The sequence below is a fragment of the Cottoperca gobio genome, chromosome 14, assembly GCF_900634415.1.
Source record: "Cottoperca gobio chromosome 14, fCotGob3.1, whole genome shotgun sequence".
In the NCBI taxonomy this organism is placed as follows: domain Eukaryota; kingdom Metazoa; phylum Chordata; class Actinopteri; order Perciformes; family Bovichtidae; genus Cottoperca; species Cottoperca gobio.
This window is the reverse complement of record NC_041368.1, coordinates 21487107-21502478: the sequence shown is the minus strand read 5'-3', so window position 1 is coordinate 21502478 and position 15372 is coordinate 21487107. Positions and strand designations below refer to the sequence as shown.

Genomic DNA, 15372 nt, shown 5'->3' with positions numbered 1-15372 from the left:
ACCCCACCCAGGATGAGGGTCATGTTCAACTTCACTGTTAACATTACAAGAACATTGTGTTCAAAGTAAATGTGATCTGTGATCAACATTCACAGGAAACTATCTGCTCACACTTCATCCTGGTGTCACACAAACCTCCTGCACTTATATTGTGATTATTATTCAGGTTCATTGTACAGCTGATCATCTGGAATATAATATGAAACATAGAACATGTCACTTAGTCCGGGGGGGTTAGTTTACTCACTGAGAGAAGAAGACTCCCTGAAGGAGAACCAGAGATTTACTTCTGTCTACTTGAGTTTACAGAACTCAGCAGTGGATCCAGAGAATATAAACCAACTCCAGCGTAGAGCGGCTGAGAGAATGTGTGGTGGACTCTGTGCAGGAGAGTCATGGTGTCAGAGACGCTGTAGAAGGACAGAACACCTGCTCTGTGATCCAGGTACACTCCGAGTCTGGAGGACGGACGACCTGAGACGGGAGTTTGGACATTGTTGTACCAAAATGTATAACTGTTATTGTAACAACGTAACAGCCCAGGATTTATCATTGTATCCAAATCCACATTCAGCCCCCCCCCCTGCTCTGCTGATGTTCTTGTATGCGACTGCTACACGAACGTTCTCCCCCGCTCCACTCCACCTCCCAGTAACTACGTCCAGTCAGACTCTCTCTACTCAGCACCTGAGGATATCCAGTGAATCTGTCTGTGTGATGAGAATAAGACTGATGTTGTCTCATTGACTGTCACTTTTCTGTCCCCCTCAGATAATAACAGCCGTGTGTGTGCTGTGTTTGGATCCAGTGTGATGTCACGTGAATACTTTAAGAATCCAGCTCTGGTCTTGGGCTCTGCTGACAGTAAAACATCCACTTCAGTCCCAGTCTGTGAGATGTTTGTCCACTTCTCTCTCAGAACGTCCTGGAGTTCATCTGTGACTTGTGACACAGCCGCTGTCACTTCCTCAAAGTATCTGAGAGGGATGTTGATGCTGGAGGAGAGTGTAGACTCACTGAGTGGGGACAGTGAGGGGTAGTTGTGTAGAAACTGGTTGTGGTCCTCTGTGTGTGCGAGCTGCTTCAGATCAGCGTCTTTCCTCTTCAGCTCAGTGATCTCCTGCTCCAGCTTCTCCTGAAGCTCTTTGACTCGACTCACTTCACTTTCCTGCTGCGATCTGAGCTGCTGCTTCACATCAGAGCTTCTTTTCTGCATGAGACGGATCAGCTGAGTGAACATCTTCTCACTGTCCTCCACTGCTCTGTCAGCAGAGCGATTGACGACCTCCACCTCCTGCTGAAGCAGCTTCACATCTTTCTCTCCGTCCTGGATTCTCTGCTGGATGTTTAGTCGACTCCCCTCGAGCTCTCTCTGCCTCTCAGTCCTTTCTGCTGCAGCTGAGACTGTGTCGTGGCCTTTATGTTCGTCCACAGAGCAGAGATAACAGATACACTGCTGATCAGTACGGCAGAACATCTTCATCACCTCATCGTGACGAGAGCACATGTTCTCCTGGAGCTTCTGGGAGGGCTCCACCAGCTTGTGTTTCATGAATGTAGGTGATTCATAATGAGTCTGGAGGTGTTTCTCACAGTAAGAGGCCACACACTGCACACAGGACTTGAAGGCTTTCAGTTTTCTCCCAGTGCAGAAATCACATCCCACATCTTCAGGTCCAGCATAGCAGTGATCAGCAGGAGCAGCTTGGAGTCCAGTCTTCTTCAGCTCCTCCACTACAGCTGCTAACATGGTGTTCTTCAGCAGGACAGGCCTCGGTGTGAAGGTCTGCCTGCACTGAGGGCAGCTGTGGCTTCTCTTCTCGTCCTCTCCATCCCAGAAGCTTTGAATACAGTTCTTGCAGTAGCTGTGTCCACAGGGAGTCGTCACCGGATCCTTCAGTAGATCCAGACAGATGGAACAAGAGAAAGGTTTCGCGGTCCAGCTGAACTCCTTTCTGCGCCATTTCTCCTTCACTGCCAGCGACTGTGTGAGTCTCACTTCCTGAGAAGTGAAACTAGTTTGAGCTGCGATCTCAAAGCATGTGTGTGTGCAGCGAGTGGAGCCTGTCAGCTGTGTGTGTGCAGCGCCATGTTGGTTAGACCCATCCACACAGCTGTAGATCTGCAGGGGAGGGACCAGGAAGTGTATGAGCAGGGGGGAGGGGGGGTTATAACAAGCTCCTCCACATTACAGGAAGAGGAGGGGGGGGGGGGAGAGCAGGGTGTGACAGATACTGTGTGTTCAACATGTTTCACAAACACTCACTTCAGCTTCAGGAAACTTCTTACAGTCAGTTTAGACTTCAGCTGTAAAAACAAATGAGTCGTCCTGTAGTGAAGTACAAATACTACAGTAATACTTCAGTACAGGTACAAATACTACAGTAATACTTCAGTACAGGTACAAATACTACAGTAATACTTCAATACAAGTACAAATACTACAGTAATACTTTAATACAAGTACAAATACTACAGTAATACTTCAGTACAGGTACACATACTACAGTAATACTTCAGTACAAGTACAAATACTACAGTAATACTTCAGTACAGGTACAAATACTACAGTAATACTTCAATACAGTACAAATACTACAGTAATACTTCAATACAAGTACAAATACTACAGTAATACTTTAATACAAGTACAAATACTACAGTAATACTTAAGTACAGGTACACATACTACAGTAATACAGGTCATCATACTTCAATACAAGTACAAATACTACAGTAATACTTTAATACAAGTACAAATACTACAGTAATACTTTAATACAAGTACAAATATTACAGTAATACTTCAGTACAGGTACACATACTACAGTAATACTTCAGTACAAGTACAAATACTACAGTAATACTTCAGTACAGGTACAAATACTACAGTAATACTTCAATACAAGTACAAATACTACAGTAATACTTCAATACAAGTACAAATACTACAGTAATACTTTAATACAAGTACAAATACTACAGTAATACTTAAGTACAGGTACACATACTACAGTAATACTTCAGTACAGGTACAAATACTACAGTAATACTTCAATACAAGTACAAATACTACAGTAATACTTTAATACAAGTACAAATACTACAGTAATACTTCAGTACAAGTACATAACAGTAGCACTAGCCCTTTAAATTCTCAAATATGAAAACTGTGGTCATCTCCTTCCTCGTTAGTATAGTGGACAGTATCTCCGCCTGTCACGCGGAAGACCGGGGTTCGATTCCCCGACGGGGAGTTCTTTTAATTTTATACGCTGGTATTCATGCACAATGACACCCGACCGGGTTACAAAAGGAAAATTAAAGAATAGCATAAAGTTCTCCCCCTCTGCAAATTACTCACCAACTGTTAATAATGGTCATTTAATTAACACAGTCCGTGAAGGCAGCAAACAACGGACACTGAAGGCAGCGTGAAAGAAGCGCCTTTACGTAGTCGTCACGTGATTGCGTCCAACAGAAACAAACATGGCGCCGCGAAAGTGTGGAAAACTCTAATGTGAGTGTTTCTACGCTGAATATTGTTTTGTTTATTGTCGTTTTGCGTATCTGTTGAACAATTAAACACACACACACTTTATATTTTATTTAACTATTCGGTTAGTTAAACAGAACATCTAAAATATGAACTTTATTCGCACTGTTTAGGTTCTTCTGTGGTCAGTTTGTTGTCAACCGATGTTCTCGCGGCAAGCTAACTTTAACGGAATAAATTTCCCGTGAGCTTAAATATTTACTCATTTTTATTTACTGCCTTCAGTCGGTGTAGGCTTCTCATTCAGTCTCTTTGTTTGAACTTTAATTTACAAGTTTTAGGGTCCAAGTTCGTGCCATCCCGTCCCTGACAGATGAGAGGAAGAAGAGGACACTCGCCATCATCATCATCATCATCATCAGGTAACTGCTGTCTGCTGCAGACAGTGAGCGACGAGGGTGCTCAGTTATTAGCTTTACTGCAGTTTAGGGTTAAAGTTTACAGTTTTCCTCAGTCGTTTTGCGTTAGCAATGCAGTAAGTGCATTTCTAGAAACATTTTGACGAACAGCTTCACCCTGCAAAAGCCCGTAACCTGCTTAAAATACTTAGTTTATCTCTCAAAAGTAAATATTTATGTCAGTGCCATCAGAATGACACGTCCTTGAGTCATTGTTTATAAAATAAATAGACAAAATCCTTTACAATGTTGTCAATACATATTTTCTGATGTAAATATGGCACATATATATATATATATATATATATATATATATATATATATATATATATATATATATATATATATATATGAATTTCACAGTAAAGTTGCACATCCCTTTACGTGGGAGACTGATTGCAAGATATTGGACAGAATTTTGCACATTGCAAACATCCCTGTTGTGGGGATAATAAAGGATTATTTTTATCTTATTTACGCCCTTACATTTTGTACTGTTTTACATTCCGGCATAACACAATAGAGCAAGAAAATACAAAATTAGAAATGTAAACTTAGGAAACACCCCTGAGGCAGAAGCTATTTTAGAGAACTGGTTGATCATTGTTGGATCTAATGATTCACACATTCCTCTTCGCTAGTGGAAGTCAAGATTCACCTCGGAGCAATGAATCATTTCAGGACACACAATCATAAACACTGTGCACTGAAACAAACTGAAGACAGATGTCTGGAGAAGCCACTTCACAACAGCCATGAATTGTCCGATACACCAAAAATACAGCATTTGCAAAAAGTTGAGAAAAGCAGGCTACATGTGAATTCCTTTGTCACCTTAATGCTGGTAGTACCAGCTGAGATTTGGGTGTTAAGAAGCTTATGTGGCTTTTGAGATGTAACTCTTGCAGCTTGTTTTGTGTCTCTGTTGGTCAACGTTTCTCAGGAGCAGACCAGCATGGCTCTGAGGAAGCAAATACTCAAGGATGCTGGCGACATTCCCTCCGGAAGCCAACGGATTGACTTAAACACACAGGAGGACGAAGCTCTAGACGACAATGTAAGAACATGTGAACATTAGCTAGAATCAGCTGGGATAAATGCCGGTTCATATGTCTAAATGCAGCGTCACTGAAGTGGCGTTTTGTTCTGTAGCACGTCGTGTTTTCATTTGTTTTCCAAAACAGGTTTCCTGAAGTTCCTATCAACCTTCTTGAATATAGTTTTTAACCGAGCAGGTGTGATGGTAAATTATGAGGGATTTGAACATACTTCTTGAATTCTTCAGCTTAAAACAACAACAAAACGCAGAGAAACGTGAATCAGAAGGCTTCCACACAATGAACTGCTCTGAGACGGTTTGTTTGTTCTTCCAGGAGGAGCTCCTGTCGTCGTCGTCTTCGTCGTCGTCGTCGTCGTCAAGGTCAAGAGAAAAACGCAAGAGAGAGAAGGAAAGCAAATCCAAACCCAATGGTACATAACAGGACATTTAGGGTACCAACGTAATTGCAAAACATCGAGTTTTAATATGTTTTACTGTGTTATAAACGGCATAAACACTTGTTAAGATGGCTTTATGAATCTGTGATGCGACTCGTGTCTGTGGTTCTCAGAGATGACAGAGGAGGAGATGATGGACTTGGCTCTGCGTCTCAGTGAACAGGAAGCCAGCGTCACTGCGCTCAGACTGCAGCAAGAGGAAGAGGCCATGATGAAAGCCATCCAAGAGAGTGTGAGTGCAGAGGAGTAGTTTTTACATCCTCCCTTCATCAAAGCTTTAAGGTTCAGTATTTAGTTGGCACTGCTTTAAGGAGTTTATGGTCATTTGGGAGGCTGTAGAATTGTATTGCTCTATTCTGACAGGTGTTGAATGAGTGGTAGGGAAGGTGTTCATTTGCCTAACACTAATCAACACTGTCAACTATTGTCATTTCTATTGCTTGTCTTACTTATATTTGGGATAAACATCTTCTAAAGTTTTTAATTACAGTTCCCATAATGTTTTTGGGGGATGGATATATATATATATATATATTTAATGTTGCTATATTTCTGCACATATCAGCTGTTCCTGTTTGCATCTTGAGTTGTGACTCTGAGAGAAGAGGGTGCGATCTTAGAAGCTTATTGCATCAATCTGGTTGAAAGAGTTCATCTAGTTTATTAGTTAATCCAGAAGTTCTTCGCTTTGTTTGTTTTTCTCTCGTAGATCGTCAGCCAGACACAACCGTGCCCGCCGTCCCAAAGTCCGAGCCCGCTCAACGATGCAGAAGCTTCACTCAGGCTCTGCTCTCGACGGAAACTCTTGTACTCAAACAGGAAGTTTGCGTGTGCCGTCAGTCAGGGAGCGTCGGAGGACGTCTGCACACCAGAGACGGACCTGAACCGAGGTGAGTCGGTTCTATTGTTAAATATCCAGCAAGTTTACTTCTTAAAGTTTACACTCCCATAAATAAGGAAGGAAAACATTTACAGGCAGTTTACTCAGAGTTTCTGCTGCTGTATTGTACTGTGTTGTATTCCCAGCAGACGAAAGTAACGACGGGAGTAAAAAGCGGAAAAGGAAAGAAGGAAGTCCTTTGCTGGAGATGCCAGACTTGTCCCAGACTCAGAAGATCTCCTGTCAGGCTTCACCCTGCAGCTCAGACTGCGTCTCAGCGCCTCTGGACTCTCCGCAGGTTCCTCAGAAACATTTGTCTTGTTTTTCCTTTTTGATATATTTAATTAATTATTTTGTGTATAAAATGTCAGAAAACGCTGCTGGTCACAGCTTAGCTCTAGGATACTAAGTTTAGCAACTAATGATTGTTTTAATTATCGATTTAATAAATAAAAAATAGTGGAAAAAAAGCCACAATTCCTCAGATCCCAACGGGAATGTTTAGCCCAACGATATTCAGCTGACGTTGATTTAATATCCTCACGCTGCAGATGTTGGACTTCAGGGCGACACAAACACGACTCCTAATGAATGATCCTGTTTGTATTTGTCTTCTCAACAATCATTCAGAGCTCTGACTCCACCCTGATCGATGAGTGTCAGCTCCATAAATCCCCCGTCTTCCCCTCGACTGGCTGCAGAGCCGAGGTTCACGTCCCCCGGCTGAGCCAGGACCTGCTGCAAACCTGCAGAACCTCAGGCTTTGTGTTGTGCTCTCAGGAAAGTTTAACCTCCACTCTGAAGTCTCCGCCTGCTCAACCCAAGAGCCCGACGTTTCCCAAAAGCCTCAAATACTCCAATAACTTCACTTTGTCCAGGAGTCCTGTCTTCTCAGAGACTGATCGGGGAGACAATGGAGCTGGACTGACGGAGCGGAGTCCTGAGTATTTTAAAAGTCCAGTATTTGGCAGGAATACTCAGCATGAGACGTCTGCAAGTGCCTGCAAACCCAAAGTCAGCAGCTCAGGGTTCATGTTCTCCTCTCAGGAGAGTTTAACCCCCTCTGTGAGGTCCACGTCCTGTCGTTCTAAGAGCCCAGTATTCCCAAAAAGCCCGGGCCTTTCCACGAACCCCCCTTCCCCTGAAAGATCGGCAACCTGCAAAAGTCCTGTATTCCCAGAGGCTGACGGAGGACAGACGGAGCAGAGTCGGGGATGTTGCACAAGCCCGGTGATCGGCAGGACCGGAGGACGACAAAAGGTCGATGTCGATGTGCAGAATCACTCTGAGAGTCCTTCAGCTGCAGAGCTCAGAGGTTCAGACGGTGAAGGGAATCCAACCACTACCAGGGATCCATCTCAGAGTCTGAGGCAGGTGAGTTCAGCTGTCGAACACACAGGGCTGTCCCGCTTCAAAGCTTCATTCATAACACTGACACTCAATGAACATGCATGTGTGTTCAAACCTGGTGTGTGTGCACAGTTACAGATACAGATTAGGCTGCGTAGTGTTGTTTCCGACTCGTATGATCCAAATATTTCCAATAACTCCAGAGCGTTTAAAGTCCAAATAGATTCAAATAAATTCACAACATGTTTTTATCTAATGAAGTGTTGGCGTTTAGTCTTGTCTAGGACGCCTCACGCTGTTCTGCAAATGTCTTCCATAGAGGATGGTCAATCTAAAACATAATGTGTAGCATGCATCTTCTCTAATGACCTGTTCGTTGTTGTCTGTTCTTCTTGCTTTTGAATACAGGACAGAGGGACGGATCACACGGCGTCTGCGTCAGGTAAACACTCTGCTCCCTGCAGGTTTCTCTTCGTTAACTATTCGATATCATGTCAGGAAGAGATGATCTGAGCCTGTTCGTCAGTGGGTCTCTGCGTGTTTTCTGGTTTTAGATGATGCAGAGGAGCTGAATGAAATATCCAAAAACGGGAACTCGGCCGAGACGGCGCCGACCAGCAATATGGTGCTCGTCTGGTCCGAAGAGGACGACGACGTCACGGTACGGACGCTTTCTCGCCGCTGCAAGACCAGAAACAATCCACTCGACACTGTAGTTTCTTCTGTAGTGTTTTCCTACATCGACACTTCTTATTGTGTGTCATTGGATACATATGTAGACGTGTGAAAGTTCTGTTTCTATCAGGATCATTTCTTTTGTCTGTTCCAGCCGGTGGGCTCACCCAGCCCGGTCTTCCCAGAGGAGAAGCCTCTTCATCAGGCAGACAGTGAGGCTGCTTCCCTGAACCACGTCACTGCAGCTTCTCCAGGGGTGAACTGCAGGTAGAGGAAACACCAACATCACAAGACCAGAGATTCTCTATCGTATAAACATCAACAACTTTATTATGTAACTCTGCATGTTTCTGCACTCAGACCTTCTACCTCTTCCACATCCACCGGCCGACTGCAGCTTCCCACCACAGAACAAGAACCACGGCCAATCAGCAGTCAGGGAACCGACAGCAGGGCGTCGGCCCCGCCTCGGGACCCTGCAGGCGGGCCGACAGTGCACTACTACTGGGGGGTTCCCTTCTGTCCACGCGGCCTGGACCCAGACAAATACACACAGGTGAAGATTTGTTTCATGTGATTATAGATAACGGACAACGTGCTCCACTAATTGAACAGTTTTAATGATCTTTTAAGTCATTTATCAAGTTGCTCGTTACCCCTCCCCTGGTGGCAGCTTCACAAATGCTTTCCCTTGTTTTATATAATCCTGACCAGGCCTGTACCGAATGTCATTTATGTTTACGTTCAAAGCTTCTATTGAGGTTTCGAGTCCTCTTCTTCTGCGACGGTTCAATGGCGCTGAACTTTGAACTAACTTTGCATGGAAACCTGCCGTATCTCTTCTTTCATTCTTCATACAGTTGATGTTTAATTCCTCACTTGTCTGTCTGTCCGTCCTGTCAGGTGATCATGGCTCAGATGGAGGTGTATGAGAAGAGTCTGAAGCAGGCTCAGAGGTGTCTGCTGAGGAAGGCTGAGTGGGGAGAGGCCGTCCTGCCACAGCTGGAGGTACCATAATGTCTATTCTTTAATCGCTGGGTGGGATCTTGATCCAAACATCGGTCTGACGTTGCATATTTTCTAGATTTGAGCTACTTTTAACGACTAAAGCTGTTGCATCTGATGTTTGATTCATCGTGCGTCATTCAACAAGCTTTTTCTTTCCCGTAGAAGTCCCCTTCACCGGAGTCACGTGCTGAATCACCTCAACAGCTCGTTCCTCGAAGGTAAAACCTGCAAGAACTTTATCATCTCTTCTACAATGGAGACATTTCTTGTTAGCCTTCACTGTCCCACAGGATGAAACGGAGAAACACAAAGTGAGACGGTGAGGAGTCAATAAACCATGTGCAGCTTCTTTCTGCACGGCACAGGTCGCATCTGCAGTAACAGCACAGTGAAGTAGTTTTGCCACTAGATGTCACTTGTTATTAATTATTTTAAAATCAGTAAATGGGACAAAGTACAAATTGTATTTTTTAGAAAGTAAATTACATTAGCTACATGTTGTTCCTCATTAATGAATTTATAAAATAGTTGCAGATTTAATTTTGCTTTAAACAAAAATCTGTGGAACGGGTCAAGATGAAAATATTTGCATTTTCAGGCGTGGCCTCAGACTGAAAGGAAAAAAACTGTGTGAGGAAGCCGATTCCTGTCCCGCGGAGGAAGAAGACGAGAAGGAGGACGAGGAGGAAAGAGTGAGCAAAGAAGAAGAAGAGAAGAAGGAGCGGGGAGGAGAAGAAGGACACGTGGATACTGACGATGACTGTGAAGTTTGTCCAGGTACTGTGATGTATTTATGTTTTCTCAACGGGCCTCGTCTACATCAACAACTTGAGTTTTCTGAATCGGCTGTTTTGTATTTGATTACATTTCCTGGCTGCATTTCGTTCTCACCAGACGAAGCTGCTGTTGAATCACAAACGATGCACAAAAGGTTTGTTTCATTAATCTGCTGACGGTCAGTTCGTATCTCTGGTTTGAACAGAAACCCAACTGAGTGCCATCGATGACGACCGCACGCAAGATCTGATGTTGCCGACTAACACCGGAGCAGAGGTGAGTTTAACTCCAACAGGTGCGTCATGAAAGGTTATGAGGTTATTCGACGGTGGATGAACATCAGAGGACATTAAATTCAGTATGAAGTAGTGTTTGGGAGTTTTACTAATGACTTTGTTTCTTTGGATTTCAGTCTGACTGTAAAATGAGTCGGGAGCAGCCGGAGGTCGAGATGATTCTCCGGGTCGACTCTCCGTCCGAGGCTGAGCTGCAGGATGACGAGGAGGAGATGGAGGTGGAGGCGGATGGTAAGGCTCATAGACTGTATATAAGAAGTAGACGTAGTCAACGTGACGTCGTCCGTTGTTGTGGAGTGCGATGTTGAAGCCTCGAGTTTGGCATTTTGTCCGTCGCCATCTTGTTTTTTTGGGATTCACAAGTGACACGAGTGGGTTGAGTTACGACTGTTTACACTGGACGGGGATGCACGCAAGCAGACAGACGACATTTAACAGAGTGTGATGTGAACCTGACGTAAGCACATCCGAAAAGCTGAACAGCGTGACCAAAAAGGTTACAATTAACTATGATGAACTAAAAGCACAACTCTCATAGACTTCTATACAATCTGACCAGCCAGTGGAGTTGCCCCCTGCTGGCCATTAGAAAGAATGCAGGTTTCAGAGCCGGAGGTTTGCGCTCGGGAAGGCTGTGTGTAATAGAAGTTTTGTGTGTTCTGACATCGTTCTGTTTGTGTGGTGGTTGAAGTTGTGGAAAGGAAAGTGCATGTCATCAGACAATAATCTAGTTTATGTTTATGTTGCCCCAGTGGACAGAAAGGCGAAGAGGAGCGTCCCTGTTATCAGCAGCGATGTTGGGGGACAACATGTGACAAAAGAAGATGTGGAGGAGATAAAAGATCGAGGGCTTCAGAGGTCGACGTCTCCCGAGCTGGAAGCAGCCGCCGGCCCTCAGAGCTCTGACACCAAAGTGGACTGTCCGATCTGTCAGGGGTCCTTCCCGGTGACGCAGATCGAGAGGCACGCTGCGTACTGCGACGGAGAGGTGGACGACAGAAGGCCCGAGAAGGACTGCTTCCAAGGTGACAGAAACTTCATGTTGTTGAACACTAAAATCGTTTGTGGACAGTTTTTGTCAAACGACCAATATGGACAGAAGCTCTTTTTTTTATTTTTATATATATATATATATATATATATATATATATATATATATATATATATATATATAGGATATATATATATCTCCTTGCTCTCCTCTCTAGTGTCATTGAAGCCTCGTAAGAAGAGAACCAGGACAGCAGAGGCGAGTGCTGAAGAGACTAACAAACCTTCCAACACTGGCAAGTAAGTCGGTACGACCTGTCGTGTTTAACAGGAGCACCTCAGTGTTTTTAGACGGGTTGGTTGTTTTTAATACGTTTTTATTTTCCACAGGAATCAAGAGAAATGTTACATCTGTCAGAAAGCCGTTCCCCTGAGAGACTACAGCCGACACACCGAGCTCTGCATCCAGCGGCAGGCGTCCAAGACTGCAGCAGTAAGCCTCTTCACACACTCAGTGATGCACCGACAACATGCTCCAGTGTAATCTCAGGGTTACAAATGAGTACATTGAAATGATTGGTAATGCAAAAACATGCCGAAACCCTTTTATTTATTTATGTTTTGGAAGTGATCTGTTTTGTTGATGATATAAATATATATATATTTTATATTTCTGACCTTCCAGAAGGGAAATCTGCTGTCGGCTCTGCAGCAAACCGAGAGCAGAGACTCAGGTGAGTGAAAGAGTATCAAGGAACAGCTCTGTGAGGCTGAACTCGGCCACAGTGGAGGTCTGAGCTAAATGCTAACAAGCTAACATGTTTAGCAGGTAGCAGTGTTAGCATGCTAGCAAATGGGACTTATAGTTTCCAGTTATTCCGTAGTAAAAGGATGATGAGGATTCTGATCTTTAATCTTCTGGTAAAACTTTCTCCTCACGATCAGATCATCACCTACATCCAGACTTGCAGCCTTGAAAACAAAAATATCAGCAGGAAGAATCGTCAGTCAAACTTGATTTGAGAGCCGAGTTGATTCATATGTTCTGTGTTCACAGAAGCCGGGCCGTCTGGATCCAAACTCCAGCTGGGGTAAAGAACTACTCACTACAAACACTGACTTTAAGTTGCATTACTCATAACCAGGTTCTCTCACAGTGACGGTGGGAAGGAATCAGTGTCAGCATTGTGAGGACGGACGTGCGGTCGTATGAATTATCTATAAATTAAGTTGTAAAACACAAAACAACAGCAAAAGAAAAGCTAAAGATATTTTATATTACCTGTAAAATCATCATGTTTTCTATTTGAACCAGTCTGGATTTGTGTTCGTGTTGTTTGCTCACTTTTAGAGAAGTCATAGACCTACGGGATGATGATGATGAAGATGATGATGAGGAAGAGGGAGGCAGCGTTTCACTGCTCAGGATCAGCAACTCTCCCATCAGATCCTTCACTCCGATCTCAGAGGCCACCGGCTGCCTTATCGACTTCAAAAAACAGCATCGAGCCAAGAAGCTGCGCCAAAGACGACGATGAGGACGACCTCCTGCAGACGGCTGGTGCTGAATGACCGAACTGGAAACCAGAGCCTTAACTGAACGCCGCGTCAGGAACAACCTGATGGCGTGACATTACGATTAAAAAAGACTTTTAAACTGAACAACTTCCCGATGTCACATATTTATGCAGGTAAACAGATACTAGCGGAGCACTTGGAAGACTGATTGTAACTCTTTTTGTGCCACTAAATGTTTGTCAGACTACCTCGTTATGAATTGAAACGTTTCCTTTTAGTTACATTGATCTAATGACCATGTCTCAACCCTCTGAGTGTAAATGAAATGCATACAAACAACGTTTTCTGGCTTTTTAACTGGAAATATGAGAAACAAAGTTATTGTTTGTAGCCATGTGAGGCCACACAACTGTCACATGGACCGCCATAAAACTGTAAAGACGTTCATGTTCTCCACACGATGAATCCGACTCACCTTCTGATGTTTCCTCTAGCGCCACCTGCAGGTCAAAACACTCAAGTTTATGTCGGGAACAAACACAACATGCTAAATATTAGCATGCTGACTTAACTGAAGTGTTAGATGCTAACGTTAGCGTGTACATTTGCTAAATTGTAAATGTAAAATGTTAAACTAAAATGCTTTACAAACATAATATTGGATATTAACCATGCTAACACCTTCACATGCTAGCTTTTGCGTGCTGATGTTAGCATCTTAGCTAACGTTTAGCAAATGCAAATATTATATGATACCCAGATTCCAGACATTTTAATCTGGTTTAATTGATTGGCAAACAACCGGCCAATCAGAGCTTTGCAGGATGATGTCATATTCCTGTGTCAGAGCCAGAGAAATGGAGACAAATACTGTGGAATCTGCAACTAACGATTATTTTCCTTATTGATTCATGTTTGTTTTGTCTTTAAAATGTCAGAAAATAGTAAAAGTTGTAATTTTCTAGAGCCCTAAGTAACATCTTCAAACACCCAAAGATATCAATTTAATCATATATGACAAAGAAGAGCAGGAAATTTAGATTTGTTAGCACATTAAATGGGAATCAAATCTACTACGTGTAAGATCCCTCATCACCTGCTCCCACTTTCAATCTGTGACGATCAAATGTGCACCCAAAGCAGCTGCAAAGTGTCGCCACTGTCTTGTGAAATAATTGTGTCTCTGTCCCGAACAGTTTGTTTTCGTGCTTTCTCTTCACTGTCGACCATTTTCATCGCACAAAGTTGATATCAGCGACTTGTTCTCGTCGTTGACTGTATGCTCTGAGTGTCCTAACCCTAACCCAGCACTTTAGAGTTAAGTGTGTTCGTTGTTCGACTTGATGTCACAAAACAGAAGTCAAAGTAACGCTGATGTTGCGTCGTTGGTGGAAGGGATAATACAGGAGACGCTACAGAAATGTACTTTCTTTTGGGTTTTGTCCTTGAAAATCTCTTTTTCACAGCGTTTGTCGAATCCTTTCTTAGCTGTGTGCGACTTTGTATTTCCTGTGAGACTTTGAAGCAATGCAGGAACATTTGAGACATTGTTTCGTAAGACTGTCTCAATCTTCAGTTGCACAAACTGGTCCAAAGTTAAGGATTGAAAACTGTTACCTAAGTTCACATAACGGACGACAAGCTGCTCATCCAGAGTGAAGTAAAAACTGTCTTTATAAACTTGTGTCCCAAAGTAAACGCACACTTTCCCACCGGTGTGTGATCGTTAAACATGTGACACCATTAATGCATTAATGTGCTGCCCTTTTTTTAACTATTAATTAAATGATTCCTTTCATCTTGGATTAATTTGATGATCATTTTAGTTTGTAAAATAAAATCTGAAATAGTGACGATGTTTTTGTTCAACTGCCCAAACCTCAAAACATATTAAAAATAAATGTACATTTTTTAAGTGGATGAAAACAAGTGTTCTTAAAACATGTGTGCTTAATCTGGATGGAAACTTGGAGCTTTAAGAGTCACCTTCAGTGGAACTAAAAGGAAGTGGAACAAAGAAAACGGGTAAGAAATATAAATATAACCAAGTAAAATATATAATCTAAGGGTCAGGGTTAGTGTAAAGTGTAAAAAAGAAATCTAAAGTTAAAAAACATCCCATGTGGGTAGCTTGGTCCCTCTGGCATAATTTATTGTATTAATCTGAATCGTTATTAAATAAATGTAGTAATAAAGTATAATATTTTCCTTTTGGAATATAGAGTTAAAGTATAAAGTGGCATGAAAAGAAAATACTTTTTCTACATACGTACAGTACTTAAGAGTAAATGTACCACATTATACTCAAAGTTCTGTTAATAAGGAAAGTTGGTCATTTGCAACTCCAAGTGGAATTCAAAGCAGCAATAATGACCCCTCGTTTAAATGGGAAGTCTTTTCTCTGCTCCTCCTGCGTCTTTACGCGCA

General features: G+C 42.9%; 1 protein-coding gene and 1 non-coding gene across 12 annotated transcripts; both read left to right on the top strand.

Moving 5' to 3' along the window:
• The first annotated feature begins 3185 nt into the window (after nucleotides 1–3185).
• trnad-guc (transfer RNA aspartic acid (anticodon GUC)) lies at nucleotides 3186–3257 on the top strand. Its single transcript has one exon. It is a non-coding gene; the product is annotated as a tRNA-Asp (tRNA).
• A 133-nt stretch (nucleotides 3258–3390) lies between these two features.
• uimc1 (ubiquitin interaction motif containing 1) lies at nucleotides 3391–14796 on the top strand. 11 transcript variants are annotated; one of them, XM_029447487.1, is made up of 24 exons: nucleotides 3473–3520; nucleotides 3670–3740; nucleotides 3832–3912; nucleotides 4860–5011; nucleotides 5328–5424; nucleotides 5565–5683; nucleotides 6161–6341; nucleotides 6478–6629; nucleotides 6962–7705; nucleotides 8090–8123; nucleotides 8236–8342; nucleotides 8511–8623; nucleotides 8717–8912; nucleotides 9260–9364; nucleotides 9527–9582; nucleotides 9963–10141; nucleotides 10347–10417; nucleotides 10554–10668; nucleotides 11190–11462; nucleotides 11646–11727; nucleotides 11818–11920; nucleotides 12113–12161; nucleotides 12485–12518; nucleotides 12779–14796. In XM_029447487.1, exons 3-24 carry the CDS (start codon nucleotides 3870–3872, stop codon nucleotides 12963–12965), a joined length of 3192 nt encoding a protein of 1063 aa, XP_029303347.1. In that variant the 5' UTR covers nucleotides 3473–3520; nucleotides 3670–3740; nucleotides 3832–3869; the 3' UTR covers nucleotides 12966–14796. The 11 variants fall into 11 exon arrangements, 10 of the variants coding, with proteins under 10 accessions (XP_029303353.1, XP_029303348.1, XP_029303345.1 ...); XM_029447484.1 differs by having other exon boundaries at nucleotides 3832–3918; nucleotides 4863–5011; XR_003833393.1 differs by lacking the exon at nucleotides 3670–3740 and having other exon boundaries at nucleotides 3391–3520; nucleotides 3832–3918; nucleotides 4863–5011; nucleotides 11818–12006; nucleotides 12779–12832.
• The last annotated feature ends 576 nt before the right edge of the window (nucleotides 14797–15372 follow it).

What these genes read in the sequence shown, in the direction of transcription:
- uimc1 (XM_029447483.1), top strand. Translation starts at nt 3,870, where the DNA reads ATGAGAGGAAGAAGAGGACACTCGCCATCATCATCATCATCATCATCA. An exon ending in ATCATCATCATCATCATCAG is followed by an intron (nt 3,919 to 4,862) that starts GTAACTGCTGTC and finishes TAACTCTTGCAG; the next exon opens with CTTGTTTTGTGTCTCTGTTG. An exon ending in CGAGAAGGACTGCTTCCAAG is followed by an intron (nt 11,463 to 11,645) that starts GTGACAGAAACT and finishes TCTCCTCTCTAG; the next exon opens with TGTCATTGAAGCCTCGTAAG.